At 43.2% G+C, this 19,413-nt stretch overlaps 2 protein-coding genes across 2 annotated transcripts; both read left to right on the top strand.

Annotated features, from left to right (window-relative positions):
• The first annotated feature begins 1,479 nt into the window (after nucleotides 1-1,479).
• Nucleotides 1,480-4,200, top strand: LOC136527649 (U-box domain-containing protein 12-like). Its single transcript, XM_066520441.1, is given in 5 exon segments — nucleotides 1,480-2,052; nucleotides 2,202-2,318; nucleotides 2,404-2,817; nucleotides 2,908-3,372; nucleotides 3,374-4,200. Coding segments are annotated over 5 exon segments (1,818 nt in total). The 5' UTR covers nucleotides 1,480-1,827; the 3' UTR covers nucleotides 3,971-4,200.
• Nucleotides 3,970-7,998, top strand: LOC136527650 (uncharacterized). The gene is made up of 5 exons (XM_066520442.1): nucleotides 3,970-3,994; nucleotides 4,207-4,329; nucleotides 6,457-6,732; nucleotides 6,912-7,308; nucleotides 7,408-7,998. The coding sequence occupies exons 3-5, from the start codon at nucleotides 6,523-6,525 to the stop codon at nucleotides 7,425-7,427; spliced, it is 627 nt and encodes a 208-aa protein (XP_066376539.1). The 5' UTR covers nucleotides 3,970-3,994; nucleotides 4,207-4,329; nucleotides 6,457-6,522; the 3' UTR covers nucleotides 7,428-7,998.
• Nucleotides 7,999-19,413: the final 11,415 nt, after the last annotated feature.

Below are 19,413 nucleotides of genomic sequence, written 5' to 3' on the forward strand. Positions count from 1 at the left end.
GGAGCTATTTGGGACTTCTGGCCTAAAAGGACTAGCCCTACGCCCTTCAATTATTGTCCTCCCACCCATCCCAAAAGCATTGAATAGGAGTATTTTGGTCATTGATCCAGCAACTTTAATGGTCTTTAGTCCCTTTTAGTCACTTGAACCAAACTAGGATAGGGGACTACATTTAGTCTCTGCTCTAGTCTCTAGTCTCTTGAAGCCAAAGAGGTCCCCTGACTTTCTTTGGAATGACTCTGAAATTTAACACAAGTATCACTTGATATCTATACAAATTTATAGCATGAATAGCCCATTTTAGAAACTTGATAATAGACAGCAGATAAAACTGGAATATTAGATTACATAGGCAAGATTTAAGAAAGGGTAAGGCCCTGTTTGTTTTCATGAGAGGAGGGACTAAAGACTAAATTTTAGTCCATTTAGTCCATTTTAACTAAACACCAGGGACTAAAACAGGGATTAGGGACTAAATTGTAAAAGTCCCTTGGGGCGAGGCTTATTGGGACTAATGGGGCCAAATTGACACCCCATGCCCCTCATTTGATGCTGGTCCCCACCCCTTCTTTCTCTCTTTCTCTTCTCCCTCGCTCTCTCCTCTCGCCCAATGTGCCGCCCGCCCCGACTCGTCCGTCGCGTGGTGGCCTGGCCGAAGTTCGCCCCGCGCTTCCGCTGCGCCGCGGCCTGGCACCAGCGTCGGTGAGCGAGGCGCCCCGACCCGTCCTCCCCGGCGAGCTCCGGCGGGCGCTCCCTCTGCCCGGCGAGCTCCCTCTCATGGCCTCTGTCCTGAGAAAGAAGAAGGATATTTTAGTCTTTGTTCAGCCCTTTAAACTCTTTTAGAGATTATTTAATTCTTTTTTTTAGTCTCTGGTGTCTGGTCCCTAGAAACAAACATGCCCTAAGTCTGCATGCAAATGACAACATCCCACCTCTCTTGTCAGTTGAATATCCTCCCCTCTCAGCTTTGTATAATGCACAGGAGTTCCTAGGTTTTTAATGGAGAACTCACTTTTTTTACAACAATATTTTTTTTTGTACTCAGTGCCCGTATTCTCCTGTATAAACCGACTTTGACTTTGAGTAGATTGCTTTTATCGTAATCGTTTGTCATACCCGAGAATGGTCATATTGTTTTAAAAAAATGTCACCATGGTATTAAGTATTTTAAGGGTTCTGTTGTCTGCTTCTTAAATCTTTAACGAGTCGTCACAGTTACACGAAAAAAATGGATTAAGGTTAGGTTAAATAATATACAGATTAGAGCAACTTTAAAAGACTCTTTATATTCTTCCCAATTTTAAGAGATAAGGATTTTAACGAAAAAAATACCATTCAATAGCCTCTTTAATTAGATCTTTAAATATAAACATCATTTATTCTAGATCTCCCTCTGGCTAGGGGTAGAGGGCTAGAGGGAGAGCGAGGATGACCTTCTCGAGTGTACAATGATTTTTAGGCAACTGACTCTGTAACTAGAGAGTAAATTTTGGAAAAACTCAGCAGATGCTGTTTGCCATACCAAATTAACGAGATGAGGCAAATCAAATGCACGGTTGACCGACCACTTCTTGGTCAGATGGTTTGATTTGGTTATGAATTCAGTCCTCGGTTGTCTTGTTTGTCGTCTCCATCGTCTTCCTCCAGCAGCTCCTCCCCTCTCCTTCAGCTGGTTTGGATTGGTAGCCACCAGGCCACCGCGTAGAGACGAGAGAGAGAGGGACCAGTTGCAATTGCATCGGATCGGATCTCGGCTCAATTCCCGCCGTTAATCCACCGCCAACCACCTAAGTTCCCACCACGGCGGCGGCGGCGGAGGCGTCGGCCATGCCGGCGCGTGTGGCGGCGGAGATCGCTGCGCTCCCGGAGCCGCGCGGGCCCATGCGCCGCCTCTGCGGCGACCTCGCGCGCCGCATCCGCCTCCTCGCGCCCCTACTCCAGCACCTCCAAGACCGGGACCGGGACCGGGACGACGCCTTGCCTCTCGCAGACGCGCTGGGTGCCGCGCGCGACCTCCTCCGCGCAGTTCACGACGGCAGCAAGATCTACCAGGTGCGCTGCCTTGCCGCCTTGCTTGCTCCTTCATTTTTCTACTAGGACCTAGGGGCAGTATAAGGATTATTATTATTAGGGGTTCCCAGGATTCTGAATCCAATTCCAACCAACCCATGAACATTGAATCATGATCATGAACGAACCAGGCCATGCAAGGGGATGCCGTGCTCCAACGCTTTGCAACTGTCAACAGGCACATTCACCTGGCCTTGGATGCCTTGCCCTACCAAACCTTCGACATGCCTGAAGAAGTGCTGGAGCAGGTACCAACTCAAACCCCTCCACAATCCTGATAGATAAATTGAACCCATCACCTGCTATGCACTGCACTGACGTCCACCTGTCCAGGTCGATCTTGTGCATTCTCAGTTCAAAAGGGCTGCAACCACAGCTGCTCCACCAGACGCACAGCTGTCCAAGGATATATGCTCTGCTCTTGCTGACAAGGCCTTTGACCCTCGGGTCTTGACGAGGATCTCAGATAAGCTGCAACTGCACACCATGGCCGATATCAAGAAAGAATCCCTCGCCCTGCATGAGATGGTCATCTCTAGTGGCGGCGAACCTGATGGCTGTGTCGAGGAGATGTCTTCCTTGCTCAAGAAGCTTAAAGACTGCGTCGTCACTGAAGCTCCCACCACAGAGACGCCCAGCACCAGGTCTGCCTCCATAAAGCATACATCTCCTATCATCCCTGATGAGTTCAGATGCCCAATATCCCTTGAGCTCATGCAAGACCCTGTCATCGTTTCCAGTGGGCAGGTACACATTCCACAATGCAAAGTTGTAACCACTACTCTACTCCTTAGGTACATTTGTTTTAATGAAATCTCTCTTGTCTTATCTATTCAGACTTATGAGCGATCTTGCATCCAGAAATGGCTTGATTCTGGACACAAGACATGCCCTAAGACGCAGCAGCTCCTCTCCCATACATCGCTGACACCAAACTTTGTCCTAAAAAGCCTAATAGCACAGTGGTGTGAAGCCAATGGCATTGAGCTTCCGAAGAACAAGGCAAACTCCCGAGATAAGAAAGCAGCAAAAAGCTCTGACTACGACCATGCTGGTTTAGTCTCCCTAATGAACAGGCTGAGGAGTGGCAGCCAAGATGAGCAACGTGCAGCTGCTGGTGAGATCCGTTTGCTTGCAAAGAGAAATGTCAACAACCGGATATGCATTGCTGAAGCAGGAGCAATCCCCTTGCTAGTCAATCTACTTTCCTCTTCAGATCCAAGAACGCAGGAGCATGCTGTCACAGCGCTCCTTAACCTCTCTATCCATGAGAACAACAAGGCAAGCATTGTAAGCTTCTCATGCTATCCCTAAGATTGTGGAAGTGCTCAAAACTGGGAGCATGGAAGCTAGAGAGAACGCAGCAGCCACATTATTTAGCTTGTCAGTTGTAGATGAAAACAAGGTTACAATTGGTGGCGCTGGCGCAATACCTCCACTCATTAATCTTCTGTGCGATGGGAGCCCAAGAGGGAAGAAAGATGCTGCGACGGCAATCTTTAATCTGTGCATATACCAGGGAAATAAGATACGAGCAGTGAAAGCTGGAATCGTTATCCATCTGATGAACTTCTTGGTGGATCCTACTGGGGGAATGATTGATGAGGCACTCACACTTCTGGCTATTCTTGCTGGTAACCCTGAAGCCAAGGCTGTAATTGCGCAATCGGATCCCATCCCGCCACTTGTGGAGGTGATTAAAACTGGGTCTCCTCGCAACAGAGAGAATGCTGCAGCTGTTCTGTGGTCACTTTGTTGCACTGATGTTGAGCAAACAAGGGCTGCAAAGGCTGCTGGAGCAGAGGATGCACTCAAGGAACTGTCAGATTCTGGCACAGAACGTGCAAAGAGAAAAGCTTCTAGCATTCTGGAACTCATGCGGCAAGCTGAAGAAGCATGAACCTGAGCATAGTAGATTTGTGAGGTTGTGGCTTTGTTATATTGTACACATAGACACTAAATTCTTATGGATAGTGTTGACATTTGAGATATATCTGTAGGCAGATGTGTTAAGTTTTCTGTAAACATATAAATTGGATGTATAATAATGAAAGTCAGCCCAAAGTGTACTTGTTGATAAAAAGGATAGCAAATACATTTGTATGTGATTCAGTTTGGTGGTTATCATTGTTTCAGGTTTCATGCTTGCAAATTTCATTTACCCTTGTGGAACATTTCAATAAGTTTAAGAGAAAGGAAACCATAAAGTTGCTTGATGGTTCTGCTCTATGGTTGGTACTTTTGGTGCTTCATGTTGAAGTAAGTTTGCTCTCAGCAAATTGTTACTGAATTTTAGAAATTATTTTAATTGTTTCGTGAAAGTTTCAAGGTTCATTACAAGGCTTAATCTAGCTTGGTTTCCTTAGGGGCTCACATCATTCTGCAATTATCGGAATATCTGTTTTGTTGGAAAAATTGATCCCGTTTTCCATTTTCTAATTGATTTATAGATTCAGATAAGGTTGAGTTAAGATGATATCCCTTGTTATCTCTCTCCTTTGGTCATTTATTCCATCCTTATGTGAATGTCGGCTCTAAAATTCTTTTATGCCATGGGAATATGGCATTTAACCAACCAGGAACCTGTTACCGTAGCTGTTGATGTTACTCTGTACTTGAGGGAACCAAACAAATTTGGATGATGTGGTTGCATATGTCTAAACGCTAAATTTGTTTTGCAATCAGAGGTTTCCAAAAGTTCTTGCAAATTAGGACGGCCTTTCTGGAAGAATAAAAGTGAAGAATCCAGTAACACAAATCACATTGTTGCACTTGTTTTATGGTTCTGATTTCCATGTCACTAGACCACATAAAAGTTCAGATGTGAAATGGAAAACCAGATGACAAACCAAGTAGACTAGATGGTTATGCAGCACGTGGATCACATCACTTTGTTGGTAGCGACTTCCATGATCTTGTTATTCTGGAACAAACTACAAACACAGACAGTGTGTCACTATTTTGATATGAAAATGACAAGGGAAGGGGCATAAATAATATTTTAATAGCCAAGCTGAGTCCACCGCACCGCATCACTACGTTGTGGTATGCCGAATACACAACACGTTGGTACCATAACTAGATGTCGAGAAAATGCTGTTCACAAATTCTGGTCGTTTTGGATCACATCAGTCATGTCTTGGTATCTTTTTTCCTTTTGGGGGACTTCTGGTGCTCTATCATGGACAGTGAGATTAGAGTACATTGCCGAGCATAATGTCGCTTATGGACAGGTGTCCCCATGCTGCAGATCTTCTGCAATTCTGGCTAACTCTAGCAGAAAACCATTTCCACAACCTGAACTATATGTAATAGATTCATGTGTAGCTAACATTAATGTGCCAGATTGCCTCAGCCCATGAGCCACCGTGTTTCTCTGGTGAGAAACTGTCCAGGATATATGCATTGGTTGGCAATGCAATTCTTATTCAACTGAAATGTCTGAAACATTTTATTTCGAGAGCTGCTCCTTTTCCATTTCTTGGGTGAAGTTTGGGCTATGCTTTTGGTGACATTATGTAATTTTAATGTTAAAAAGTACTTTTAATGTTAAAACAAGTCAGTCTTTCTGCGGCTATTTGCAACACAAGCTATAGGACTTTGTGTATCTCTCTTGTTTTTCAACCCATGAACTCTCATGGAACGTTTAGTTCAATACTACGCATTATGCATGGTAAATAGCAAATACTATATATATATATAACATACAGTTGTTGTTGTAGCCTCGAGATAAAGTAGCTGGTGAGACAGGAGGTACAGAAGTATACCATTAAAAAAAGAAGGCTTCTCCTACACTATGTCAGTACACAGTAACATGCCGTAGCCCAGGGACACCATTCGTTTGCATGCATCACATGGCCAACCTAAGCAGCGCAAAGGACAGCGTTCCAACTAATCATTCATGCCCATATTCATCTCATGTGTCTTTGCCCCCTTTGCTTCAATAATCAACACTGCATCTAGCTAGTGTGATGACACAGCTTCTATCTAATCCTTTCACTTAAACTGCTAAACAAATAGGCAAGTTGGTTGAGGAGATCTAAAATGCTGCTGGCCTTGTAGTAGTAGCGTTGGACTTTGACCGCAACTGCACGCACCTAATCAAGATTCTTATACTTGTTACAACCAGAACATCCATTGTGATATTATTCTGTCTCCACATGTGATGTTTAACTAAGGCAAATTCCAGCTTAGCATGTTGGCAGTTGCCCACCATGTTGCTACAATCATATGATAGATGATACCGATTCATCTCTTGGGATCCCATGTCTGATATGATCCCAAGCGTTGGTTAATCCCCGCTAGTTTGATCTCAACCGTTGATTGCCTAACCAAACGACCTGCCTATGCTTGTAACAAATCCTTATAAAGACTGCCCATACGCAGGAGATGCAATGAAAGTGAGGTGTCTGGGGTTGCAGCAACAAGCCTCTGCCCTGAGGTGGCATTAGGATGGGGCACATTGCTGAGCCTACCGGCACTGTGGTGATTGGCTGCAAAGTGTTGCCGATCTTCAACGAGCATGGCATTGTTGACAGTGCAATGAAGAAGATGGTGCATAGGATTGATGGCAAGAAGGCAGTTGCGCGGGTTAAGGAGCTTCTGAAACGGGCTGCCCAGGCCAGGCCTCACAGCGCCACTGTCAGTGGAAAGAAATGGAAGGTATATATATATATGTGGTCCTTTGATCTTACTTCTGCCCCCTTTCATAGGTTAATAGTAGTTTGTTTAGCTGTATAGCACACACCCTGGACTCAGTTTAGGAACTAAATCAAGATTCGAAGATTTTGATGTAGCAAATACATAAATGTTTATATGTTGGAATCAAATGTGTTTTGCAGAAGGTTCTGAGCTTCCACGCAAGGGACAGCGCTGCAGCCACAACAGCCTCAAAGGGAGGGCGGCAACAGCAACAGAAGAAGCAGCAGGTGGCGAGCGACGAGATAAGCTGCAGCTCGGGCAAGCTGAGCTTCAAATGGGACGTGGGCAGCTGCTCCTCGTCATCGTCGGTTGCGTATTCGCCGTTGTCGTTGATGTCAGCGCCGGCAAAGGCCTCGGAGCAGACGCTGCTGACGCCATTGAGGAAAGACTACTGCATGTCAAGGCTGTCACCCATGAGCCAGCAGAGTATGTTGTATGGTGGCGGCAGCCCAAAGAGCTTGAAGAACATGGAAGGAGAGGAGGAGGAGGAGGCCTGCAGCTGCAGGACTGCGCAGTGGATCACCACCGATTCAGACTGTGAGTTGTGTCTGCATTGTTTATATATTTGTCTATGTAGCTGAACATGCATGTGATATGCACTACTGGCACCTCACCTGCTTCTCGATTTGCTTGCAGTTGTGGTGTTGGAGCTGTAAGCTAATGCTCATCAAGACATCAATTAAGCAAGATGTGAGCAGAGACGCACATTTGGTTGCTTAGTTCAGCAGCAGCAAGCATCAGGCTTTTCTGCTGTCCTGATTCTGAAGAAGGAAAGGAGGGAAGGATGGATGGATGGATTCAACGGCGGGCAGTGCAGTGCTGAATCCTTTTGTTTTGCTGCTCCATTTCCCAATGTGTCGTCTAGTACTAGTACTCAGCTAATCTAATGAATATAGTTACCTTGCCAATTAGTTGAGGAAGGAATGCAACATAATAACCCGGCCGGCTCTCTATCCTGATGTTCATTCTGACTGACGGATACATACATATAATAAACCACTTATGTATGTACGTTTGTCCTTGGTACCTTGGTTCTGTATTTCCAGGGACGACTACATCGAAATTGATGAATTGGTTGGTTGGGGGCGTGTGACTGTTGACACTACTGTGTCTGTGCGGATGTGGATGCCTTCATGCATGTTGGTTGCTGCCGACCGACGGACTTTGCTGCATTACTTACCGTTGCCCCTGCATTGCTTCCTATGTAGTATATGTATATGTATCTCGAAGATGATGAGATGGGATGATGAATCCCAGAATGAATATATAGGTTATAATGAATATACCCCGTCGACAGCGAGGCGCCTGTGGTGACTTCGTGAATCTCGAGATCTGCCGGCTCAGTCCTTCGAAGGTGCTTACGTACGTGTGTTCATAGGGGTGAGTATACGTGCGTGTTGTGGACGTCTGCGTTATACTTTTGTAATCCTAAAAAAAAAAGTTGTTGCTACCACATAAATCTCTGCTGCTCTGCCATGCTATTTGCATTACGTCCTTAGCAGATGGTGATGTCCGTGCCAAATTGCCAATACCACTCTCAATCCGCCGTACTCGTTCCTACGTGTGTACTGTTCCTATTCCTAGTACTCCACGCCATGGGAGGAAGGAGGAGAGGCAACAACTGTAATACACGTCATCAGGGGCTGTTGTATAATCTGTGTTCGCTTGGCTGAAATTTGGCTTATGCTGATACTTATGCTGATTTATTGTGAGAGAAAAACAATAGTTCGTTCGCTTGAAAATTATACTGATGAACAGGGCGAACACTCCCACTCTCTCTGCTCCGAAAAAAATGCAATTCTAAGTCAAAGTATCTTAACTTCAACAAAATAGTATCAGTATTTATGGGTTCAAATATATATACACAATGAAAATATATTCCATATCGAATCTAATAATATATACTTAATGCAATAAATATTAGCATTTTTTTACAAAATTAATCAAAATTAAGAGGGTTTAACTTACACTATTCTAGAATTGCATAGTATTTACCCTCTCGAGTGTCACGATAATGAATAAGAAAGTCAATTGAAAGACCTTGTTATAGCCCATTGAAATAAAGAACCTAAATTCAATAAAGATATGTGCCATATTTCCTTTTGTGAGACTGATGGCATTTCTTAAGCAAGGGTAAGAAAGGAAGGAAACAACGAAATTCATATAAATTCTAAGACAACATGTATTTGAGAGAAGTTAAGAGGGCCTCTTATTTTGAATAAGAGGGAGTATCAATAATTACATATTGAATATGCTAATTCCTCCCAACAACTAATTAATATATGTGTTTTTTTATTGCCTTTCATCTGGGTACAAGCTGTAGCATCTGTTCGTACATACGCACGCCCACACAACACACGCACACTACTCACACCACCCATGTTCAAACAAACATATAACTATACTTAGATTTGAAGACCGCATCCATCTTTAGATCACTGAAATCCACAGATTTCGTAGGCGACGGGTACAGTCACGATCCCATTGTGGCATCACAATTAATATATGTGTTACTCAAAAATAGGGACAACCATGTTCGCAACACACTGGCTGCCTTACAAATTCAGGGTGTTTTTCCCTGAAAATATGTCACATGATGAATATATCAATACCATCCTCATGTTATCAATCTATATAACTTTTAATAGTTGATGGTCAAAACTAAAGAAGTTTAACTTAAGATAAAAACTTCATGGTGAAATGGATTATATATCCATATTCAATAGATCCATATTCAGTAGATCTTTTTAACGAGATATCTACTTTGTATTGGTCATATATGGTCGGGACCCGGATCAACCCCATGTTTAGGTGGATCCCCTCCCTAGCTTTGTAATCGACTTAGTGGTTCGCGACTCTGCTGAACCTGCTATTATTGAATAATAAAATCTGAGGTTTGTTTCAAAAAAAAAAAGAGAAAGATTCATGGTGAAATGGATTATATATGCTTCTAAAGTCTCTTTTTTCAAATCTCAAATAGAATACACCACTACACCCTGTAAAAAGAAGTATGCCTCCTGATATTCCAATGCGGGTACTCTTATTTTATCTAGCACGTCTAGTTTTTAATATACTATGTGGTAATTTCGTGGAAGCCCGCACTACCACACATAGACATAGGCCACACACATTTAGGGTCTAGGAATCTTATTTTATCCTTTTCTTTTACATCTCTAACCTTCATCACTCACCTCGTCGTTGTCATTCTACATCGACCAATCAAGTAAAATGTTGCATGGGGAGTTGTTAAATGGTAAAGATGTGATTGAGTGATAGCTAGAGACTAGAGAGGCGCTCCTCGGCTACTTTGATTATATTGATGACAAGTGTTTGTTTGACAGCTGTTATTTTCCAAAACAAGCATTGCATTGCATGTGTTCAGAGGCCTCTTTAGATCATAGAGTTATTAATTAGCTCCATTAGATCCAAGCGGCTCAGCTAATTGTTAGCTAGGGACCTAGGCCTTGTTTAGATTGCAAGTTTTTTCACTCTCTCTCCATCACATCAAATCTTTGTACATATGCATGGAGTATTAAATGTAGATAAAAAAACTAATTACACAGTTTGATTGTAAATTACGAGACGAATCTTTTGAGCCTAGTTAGGCCATGATTGGACAATAATTGTCAAATACAAACGAAAGTGCTACAGTGCCAAATACGGATTCCTAACCCCAATCTAAACAAGGCCCTAGCTAACAACTACCTCATCACTAGTCGCGCCAACCTACTCCATCTGTCCCGCATTGACTGTTGTTGTGGCATGGTATTTGAGGGTCTGCATTCACTCCTTCTGCCATGCATTTGAACCCCCCTCTGTCCACATTCACAAATATGTGTGGTACCTCCTCAGAAGCTAAAACGACATAGATAAAGGGACGGAGCGAGTAACTAACAATAACTTAATACTAGATGAAATGACCGAAATACCCTTCCACTATCCGATCTTGTCCCTTCCCTACCCCCGACGGCTCCATCTCCTTGTGTTGCTCGCCTCACATTCGCCTGCGCCAACACGGCATTCACCTCCCTCTGCTAGCACCGAGTGTTGGTTCTGTCCATTATGGTCGTCATGGTGCTTGCCTCCCTCCATTCCAATTTCAAGAGTGTTGTTGTGTGTTGCTCCTTTTCCTTGTTGGTCTCTGTTGCTGCTCTCCTCCTTGCCAACCTCCGTCGCCAAAAGGCACCAAAGGTGATGAATGCGAGAAGGTTGACATAAGATGAGTAGGGCGGTGACCGGTGAGCACAGCAAATGAATGGGTATGCATGGTTGTCATGGCTAGGAAAGATGCTCAGCTGGCGGATCCCACGCATCAATAGGTGCAACGGCCACGGTCGGTTAAGATGCTCGGTACTTGTTTCTCTATGTTGATGAGCGGTAGTGGCTTAGTATAAGCAATAGAAGGAGTGGAGGCGACATATGGAGGCAAAGGAGTAGGGGCTCTGGGTGCCTACTCCTTAACTGATCATCTTAATTAACGATCTCAAATAAAAACCTCAGAACTAGAAAGTTGTAGATCTCATCGAACGCTACAATTGTCCATATACAAAGTACATTTATCCGATATCATATAAGAAATATATATTTTTCTAAGGCGACAAGTTTGGTACACGATTAATATATTGCCGAAACATTATAATATTTTTTGAGCATCTTAACGATCTTAAATGAAAAACTTCAAAACTAGAAACGTTGTAGATCTCATCAAGCACTACAAGTTTTATAATCAAAGCATCTTTATCCGATACCATATAAAAAAATATTTTCTAATTTGACAAGCTTTGTACACGATTGATATAGAGCTGAAACTTTATATTATTTTTTATCATCTTAACGACCTCAAATGACAAAGTGATAATTAGAAAGTTATAGATCTCATCAAGGCTACAATTTTCATATAAAAATCATCTTCATTCGAGGTCATAAGAAAAAGATACGATTTTTCTAAGATTAAGCCTAGCTGCTGACGTGTGGGTCCCATCTGTGTACATGTAAAGCGCTGAGTCAGCATGCCACGTCAGCTATCGGGTTGGGTAAATACCTTTTGAAACTAGATAAGACCCGAACTAACTTCAGGACCCAAATATGCATTTCGAGACTTTGGGGCCTATATGACACCTACGTGCAACTTCAGGGAGCTATGGTGAATTTCACTAAATAGGATTCTACAAATAGGTGCATATATATATATATATATATATATATATATATATATATATATATATATATATATATATATATATATATATATATAATTAATATTAGTCGTGATTTATCAACCAGCTAACTACCATCTGACCTAGGCAAGACGTATGGCATTGAGGAACTAGAAAAGGAATAATGCTTGCGGTGGGTGACGTGACAAGCAAGACACTCTAGATGGACGCTCTTGTATGTATATACTCTATGCGCGTGTTCAGTTTCTACCCCAAATTCCAAAAAAGTGCTACAGTAACCATCACATCGAATCTTGCGATACATGCATGGAGCATTAAATATAGACGAAAAAAAACTAATTGCACAGTTTGGTTGGAAATTGCGAGACGAACGTTTTGAGCCTAATTAGTCCATGATTGAATACTATTTGCCAAATAAAAATGAAAATGCTACAGTAGCCAAATTTCCAACTTTCACCCAACTAAACACGCGCTATATATAGTACTAGTAGTGTAGTTTTAGCGTGTGGCGAGCATATGACAAATGGCATGACGACGACGTTACCGAATTTTTTATTTTTTAGTCTTTTTTTGAAAAAAAATCATAAATATATCACTGGATGTATGATTTCAAAATCTGGACCCTTAGCTCAGCGTCATCGTTGGTGGCGCCGAGCTTACACGTCTCGGCGCCATAGAGTCTGGCGTCTAGGTCGGGGCCACGTTGACGGCATGGACGCTGACATGGTAGCAAGCTCGGCGCCGTGGATCTTGGCGTTGAGCTTGGCGTCGAGATCCACGGCGCCGAGCTTGTGTTTTAACCCAGCGTCCAACCTTCCTGCCCGAGCCTTCTTCCTCTTCTTTCTTCTCCCTCTCAGGTTTTTTCTCTCCCCACTTCGTCCTACCTCACGAATCGGCATATTGGACCTTAGAAACTTTGATTTGATCCATAGATCTTCGAGAGCAAGGTATCCTCGCTTCCTCCTAGTTTTTTTTTCAAATCGATTCGATATATATTAGTCAGATTTTTCAACTTAAGAATCGTCATTACTTAGGGTTTCATGCAATTTTAATATTTATATTATACAACCGTAGGATGCCAAGACGTGGAAAAGCTACCAAACCAAGGTAACCTCAGCGCACGTTGTTATATTATGGGTTTATTGTTGTGGATCAAATGGGAAACCCTAGGTGTAGGGTTTAATGTTAATTGCTTTCGATTTCTTAAAACGAAAATGGCTAAATTGTAGTTATGGCCGGATGACCGGAACTGCCTTCGACCCATTGCCTCTGCCTAGTAGGTGTTCCAGTGCCCATGTGCTTTTACGGTGATCCTTACAAGGTAGCCAAGTCCGATGAAGAGGACACGTATAGGCAGAGGTATTGGATGTGTTCTAATTTTGCGTTTGAGCCTACACTTCGTCAGCGCCGCATTAACAAGATGGATCAGGGAATTGATGTTGTGTAATACTTATTTTGTGTCATATGACATCTTGTATGATTTTTTTTGTTTTGTAACAATTGCATTTGTTGCAGACTCCTCTACCGCTCTATGATTTTGAGCAGTGGATCAACACTGAGATCAAGCCTGAAGACACGGAATGGATGCAGAAACTAGTTGTGGTGGGAGGCAGAGGACAAGGAGATGATAGAGAAGAGATGTGGAGAGGAGGCTACAAAAAAGGAGCATAAGGAAGAGGAGGAAAGGAGGCGTGTTGCTACGTACAGGGAGGAGAGGGAGAAGAAGCTTGAGCGTGCACGCCGAGCGAAAGCAGTGATGGAGAAGAATCTCGATACCCTGAGAAAGGGAAAGTGGCCTCGTTGCACTCAGTAGTCTCCATTACTTGCTAGTTCTATGGTTTATTCATGAACACTGTTGTCTACTATTATACTTTTCATTGTGTTGTCATGTAATGCACTTTAAGTATGGGTATGCTTAGGTCATGTACTGCGTTATTTAGTTTGTCAGCACGTACTTCTAGTATTATTGTATTGTTTAATGTGTCATAGTATTGGACTTTTTATTATGTAGTTGTTTTCATTATTTATGGTCATAATATTCAGTTTAATATTGCGGACATAGTGAAATATGATCACGTGCTGCAAACAAAACCTAACGAAGTAGGGCATTATATAATTCAACACATAAAACACATAAAATGGCATGTGAGAACATGTGCCGAACTAGGGTACAGATGTCCTAACTCTACCTAACATGCCTTAGGTAATTGAAGCGAACAATAAGCATAAGAAATGGCATGTGAGAACATATACCAGACAAGGGTACATAGTTCATTTGACTAAACCTAACATGCCTTAGGTAATTAAACCAAACAACAAACATATGGATGTGCCATGTGAATAAGATAGGGTCATCCTAGTAGTATGGCCACATAGCAAATTGTGTTGCACCTTCTCCACAGTGGCCTCCCATTGTTGGTGGTGGTGGTGGCGGGGGTGACGGCAGAGGCCTCTTGTTTTTGTGATTAGGGCAGGTGCAATGTGGATCATTGCAGAGTGCCTCCTGTGAACTTGCACCATTGTTGTTGTCATCATCTTTGTCTTCATTGTACCCGTTGCTAACTTCCCTTTGTAGATCAAAGATTTGGTCCTATAGGTAGTAGATGTACTGCTGATGTGGATAAATTGGTCGAGAATCGACCCACCTAGTGAACCCATAGTTTTCTTCGGACTCGGAAGACTACAATAAGTATGTCCTGTGAGTTATAAGGGTATTCAAGAAACATATTTAACAAATAAAATGTAATAGCAATTACCCATGCTCGAGGGCATTTGAAGAAGTGACGACCTCCGTCGATCGCCTCGGTGAACATCTGCACTAAGCAGTCCTCACCATGTATGCATTTTGGCCAATCTTCCTTCCTGTTATTGTATCCTCTGAGAGGGCACTCTTTAGTGAAATCACTCTTGCTCTCGGGGGGAAATTGATATACTGGTTCCTCAAAGAAACTAGGCCCAAGAGACCCCTTCCACACAATGGGAGTTCCCTTCGTCCCCCCCTTTCCTCTCCCACTCCCAAAACCTTTTCCTCTAGATGACCCTCCTACTCCAATGAATCTAAATACTAGTTTGGTTTTCCTTTTGGTTAGCAATGCATCCTAGAACGCATATATATAGGCGGAGGCAGGTTTGCTAGCCGTTGAATTATGTTGTAAATGCTCCTGGAAAGTCTACTTAGAATCACTGAAAAGCCTACATCGTAGGACACTAGAGAGCCTAGATTCCATGACTGAAAAGTCTATTCGATTTCTGAATTGAATCACTATTTCGAAGGACACTAAAAAGTCTATTCGACGGTGACATGACAAATCACTTTAAAGGCTATTTTCCCTAGATTCCATGACTAAAAAGCCTATTCGATTTTAGACTTCAGTCACTATTTTGAACCAGAAAACTGATGCCGCTGATTAATACGTACTGTAGGCAGAAAATTTCACCATAATTTCCCCTATTTTTTGATGCCATCCATACATAAATATGAGATGAATATTTATCCTCAATACAACATGTAAAAACATACAGATATATGCCACATTCATCTAAAACATATACATAATAACAAGCATATTAATAGTCCACACAGTCCATAATTATAGTCCATACATTCCACAGTAGTTCATAATGAAAGTTCACAAAGTCCATAATACTACATAATAACATCTACCAAAAACTTTCACTGCCTCCTAGTCTTACCCTTACCCTTGTGACCAAGAGCGCTGGTGCCTGGAGTGTAAGGGTCAGGTGGACGGTGTCGCCTAGTGCCTGAAGGCTATGTAGGCTGAGTCGAGGGAGCGTCCTGGAGCTAAGATGGGCCAAGCTCCTCGTGCCTCTGGTCCACCTCATCGTCGTCCTCGTCCTCGTCCTCGTATGCAATGCCTATAGACCTTGTAGGTGCTTGGCTAGACGAACCTAAGCCTCATCTGCCTGTGGAAGGAACATGCACGTCTTGCGTCGTGGCTGTCCTACAACAACAACAACGAGCAGTCGCACGGTTTAGCCGACGTGATAGCCTCTGTTGTACAAAATTATGTTAACTAAAAGAATTTAACATATTAATAATATGTTTGAAAGAATATTTTGAATCTTACGTCTAGAAAGCTACGCGTGTCGTTGTCCTTGACTCTCGGACGAAAGCGCTCAATGTCTTCAACGGAGCATTTGAGGGTATTGCCCTGCAACAAAGTTCTCAGTAAGATTGTGGTGGTGTTTTGCCTCCTCCACAGCCAAACATAAACATTAAGTAATGAACTAACCACAATCAGGAACTTTTTTTCTTCTAGAATTACAAAAAAGCTTGTTTTTTATAAAATTCAACAAGCTTGTTTTAATAAAGCTAGCTTCTAATTAAAACTCGTACATTTACTTCTCAACAGATAGTAACCACTTTTGTTTTCTTTTGTAGAAGAAAAATTTACTAAACAACTACTAGGACTAAACCCATCAGAATTTGTACCTGTCACCTTACAGGTCATCACAATATCCATTTGGTCATGCATCAAACTCCATCCAGTCCTCTTCTGAAGGCATGATTATGTTGCATAATTAAATTAATTATTAGGATGCTACGACTCGAAGGTGCCACTAACTAAAATAGATACCTCAAACGCATAATGTATTGGTATGCAACTTAACATAGAAAAATAAGGCAATTGACTTACCACTCTAGTCCAAGATTAGGTCCTGCCTCCACCTGCCTTCCTACATGAGTAGTTTGGTCATACGCCGTGTCTTCATTGTTGGAGGACTCGATGTCGGCATAGTCATCTTCTGTCCATTGTAGCCTTAGCCTACAACGTGTCGCACGTTGGTACCAAGCTCGGTAGCGCCTGAACTCATGGTTCGTGTGTGGCTCGTGTTCTCATCCATGTTGTCATGCAACAGCTCCCATTGTTCAATGTAGTATTGGTGGTGCTTCTCCCAATCAAAAATCTTCCTGTTCTTCTAACGATCCAACCTGCACGTCACCATATTAAAAGTGCACATATGTCATCATTACTTCAATCCATGTACATGTCATCATATTAATGGAAATGGACCATCACAAGACAATTGAAATAGCAAAACGCTTACTTGTGTAAGTCAACGCTAGTCGAGAACAGAGCCGTTGGCCAAAGCTGTCTCACTCCGAATTGGCGTGCAACTCTATCTGGTAGGTGGAACTCGATAGCATAGAAATAGATTAGAGGGCACCTCATCCTATAGAAGTCGTCGTCGCACCCACACATGTTGCTCAACTAAAAAGGAAGTGCCCCCTCTCCATCGTATGGCTCCCACAACACCTACAACATATCCAAACAAGATGTTAGATGCTATACTAAACCATTTCAAACCAGCATGGGAAATAAAATTTACTTACACTAGACACCGTGAGCGTGTCTAGCTCGTTCGTGAACTCAATGTACACTCACTGTAACCTCACGTGCGGAACCCTAACCTGGTCCCAAAGGTACGCCCACATCGGCTGCCGATGTGGAGGCTGACCTAGGAACCACTCACGACGAGTCAGAACCTCGGGATGGCCAACTGGTAGACGAGCCCACATCCACAACTAGAGCAGGTACACGCATCCACCAAGTGATGCTGAGGACGAAGTCTAACGACACATCTTGCAAAGCTACCGATAAAGAAAACCCAACACTATAGAGCCCCAGCTGTACTGACCCGCATGGTCCCAGTCACTGAGGCAGTGGACCCACATCCATGATGCAGTGTCACCCATGGTGTCGGAAAAGAGAACGTAGGCAAATAGGTGTAGGATCCATGCCCTATAGTAGTACCCAACTGTCTCCTCATCTGCCTCCTCGAGGCACTATGCAAACTCTTGCTGGAGCCAAGAGATTAGAACTCCAGAAGTGTGAGCCCCTTGCTCACCAACCTCATGCCCAAGGAAGGCCTCTACTCATTCTCTCCAACCTTCTGACCTGCACTGCCCAGTCACTGCATTGCCATGAATCCTTAGACCTAGCATCTTCTGACAGTCCTGGAGCGTGACTGTCATCTCTTCTAAAGGCAAGTGAAAGCTGTGAGTCTCCGACTGCCACCTACATTTTAGACAAAGCAAGATTACATGTCAAAAAGACAAGCGCGTGAACAAATGGTCATGAATAGAGGTAATGATTAAAGATAATACCTGTCAACCAACGCAGTTATGGCCGCTGAGTTAAACTTGGGTAACCCATGATGAACCTGAAAATAGATGACATCTAGGCCAACTCTTTACAGGAAAGGAGTGTACCTATTGTCGTACTGCATGTCCAAGAACCCATTGTGGGTTCTAGGATGAATGAGCAGAAGGTCCTGCATGGAATAAAACATAGTCTCCCGTTACTTCATGAACACATGTACGCTCACAAAAATTTGAACAAAACATATAGATTATTACCTGCCCCTCCGCTATGAGACGTCTGAAAGCATCTAGGCCCCTAAGTGGATTTCGGTGATTAATGTCAATACAATATTACTATGACTAACGTGTGTTTTGTAGAGGCAATTAAGTTAGGTCATGGTAATGGAGATCGATTGGGCAATCGAGGTTGTCATGCCCCTACGATGGAAATCGTTTTGGTTTTCAAAGGATGGATGACAAGGTTAAGGATAACTAGTTCTAAGTGTCAATTGAAGTTGGAGAGACACTTAGAGTAGTTTAGGACTTTGTTTTTCCTTTGGCCGTACTATGAAGGGGGGTATGAACGGGTAGCTTGACCTAGTTGAGTCTAGTGAGTTAGGTGTGGTGCACACTTGTTAAAACTAGCTCTAGGTAGCTCCTATGAATGCCTAAGATCCTTTGGAGCAAACTTCATTCACATATGATCGAAAGTTGGAAGTGAATGGAGGGTCAAATACTGACCGGACGCTGGCTCCGGTGCGATCGGACGCTGGCCGCAGGGTCCGGTCAGTTCATTTGACTGTGAAGAACAAGTCTGGTGTGACCGGACGCTGGAAGGTCGTGTGACTAGACGCTGAGGGCCTAGCGTCCGGTCGACTCCAGTAAGGGTCCAGACTTGAGAAAGTGCGACCGGACGCGTCCGGTCAGTAGGTGACCGGACCCTGAGTATCCAGCGTCCGGTCATTTACAGTAAGCATCCAAGAGCGACCAGGACACGTCCGGTCAGTACTGACCGGACCCTGACAGCGTCTGGTCATCACTTGAAAACTATTCAGCGGGTTGAACTGACCGGAGCGTCCGGTCAAAACGATCGGAGCGTCCGGTCACCCCGCAGAAGCTCATAACGGTTCGTTTTTCAGGCTGCCTTATAAATAGAAGCTCCACTCGTGAGTGGAGTCACTTTTGCTCATTCCAACAGCTGAGAAACACGTTTGTGAGTGCCAAGAAGAGCAAGGTCCTAGTGAGGTGTTTGTGATTTGAGAATCCAAGAGTGAAACCTCATTAGTGAATCAAGAGTAGACAAGTGTGCATCCATCTTCTCATTAGGCTTCGCGTGGTCAAGTGAGAGTTCGTGCTTGT

Source organism: Miscanthus floridulus, chromosome 19 (assembly GCF_019320115.1).
Source record: "Miscanthus floridulus cultivar M001 chromosome 19, ASM1932011v1, whole genome shotgun sequence".
NCBI lineage: Eukaryota > Viridiplantae > Streptophyta > Magnoliopsida > Poales > Poaceae > Miscanthus > Miscanthus floridulus.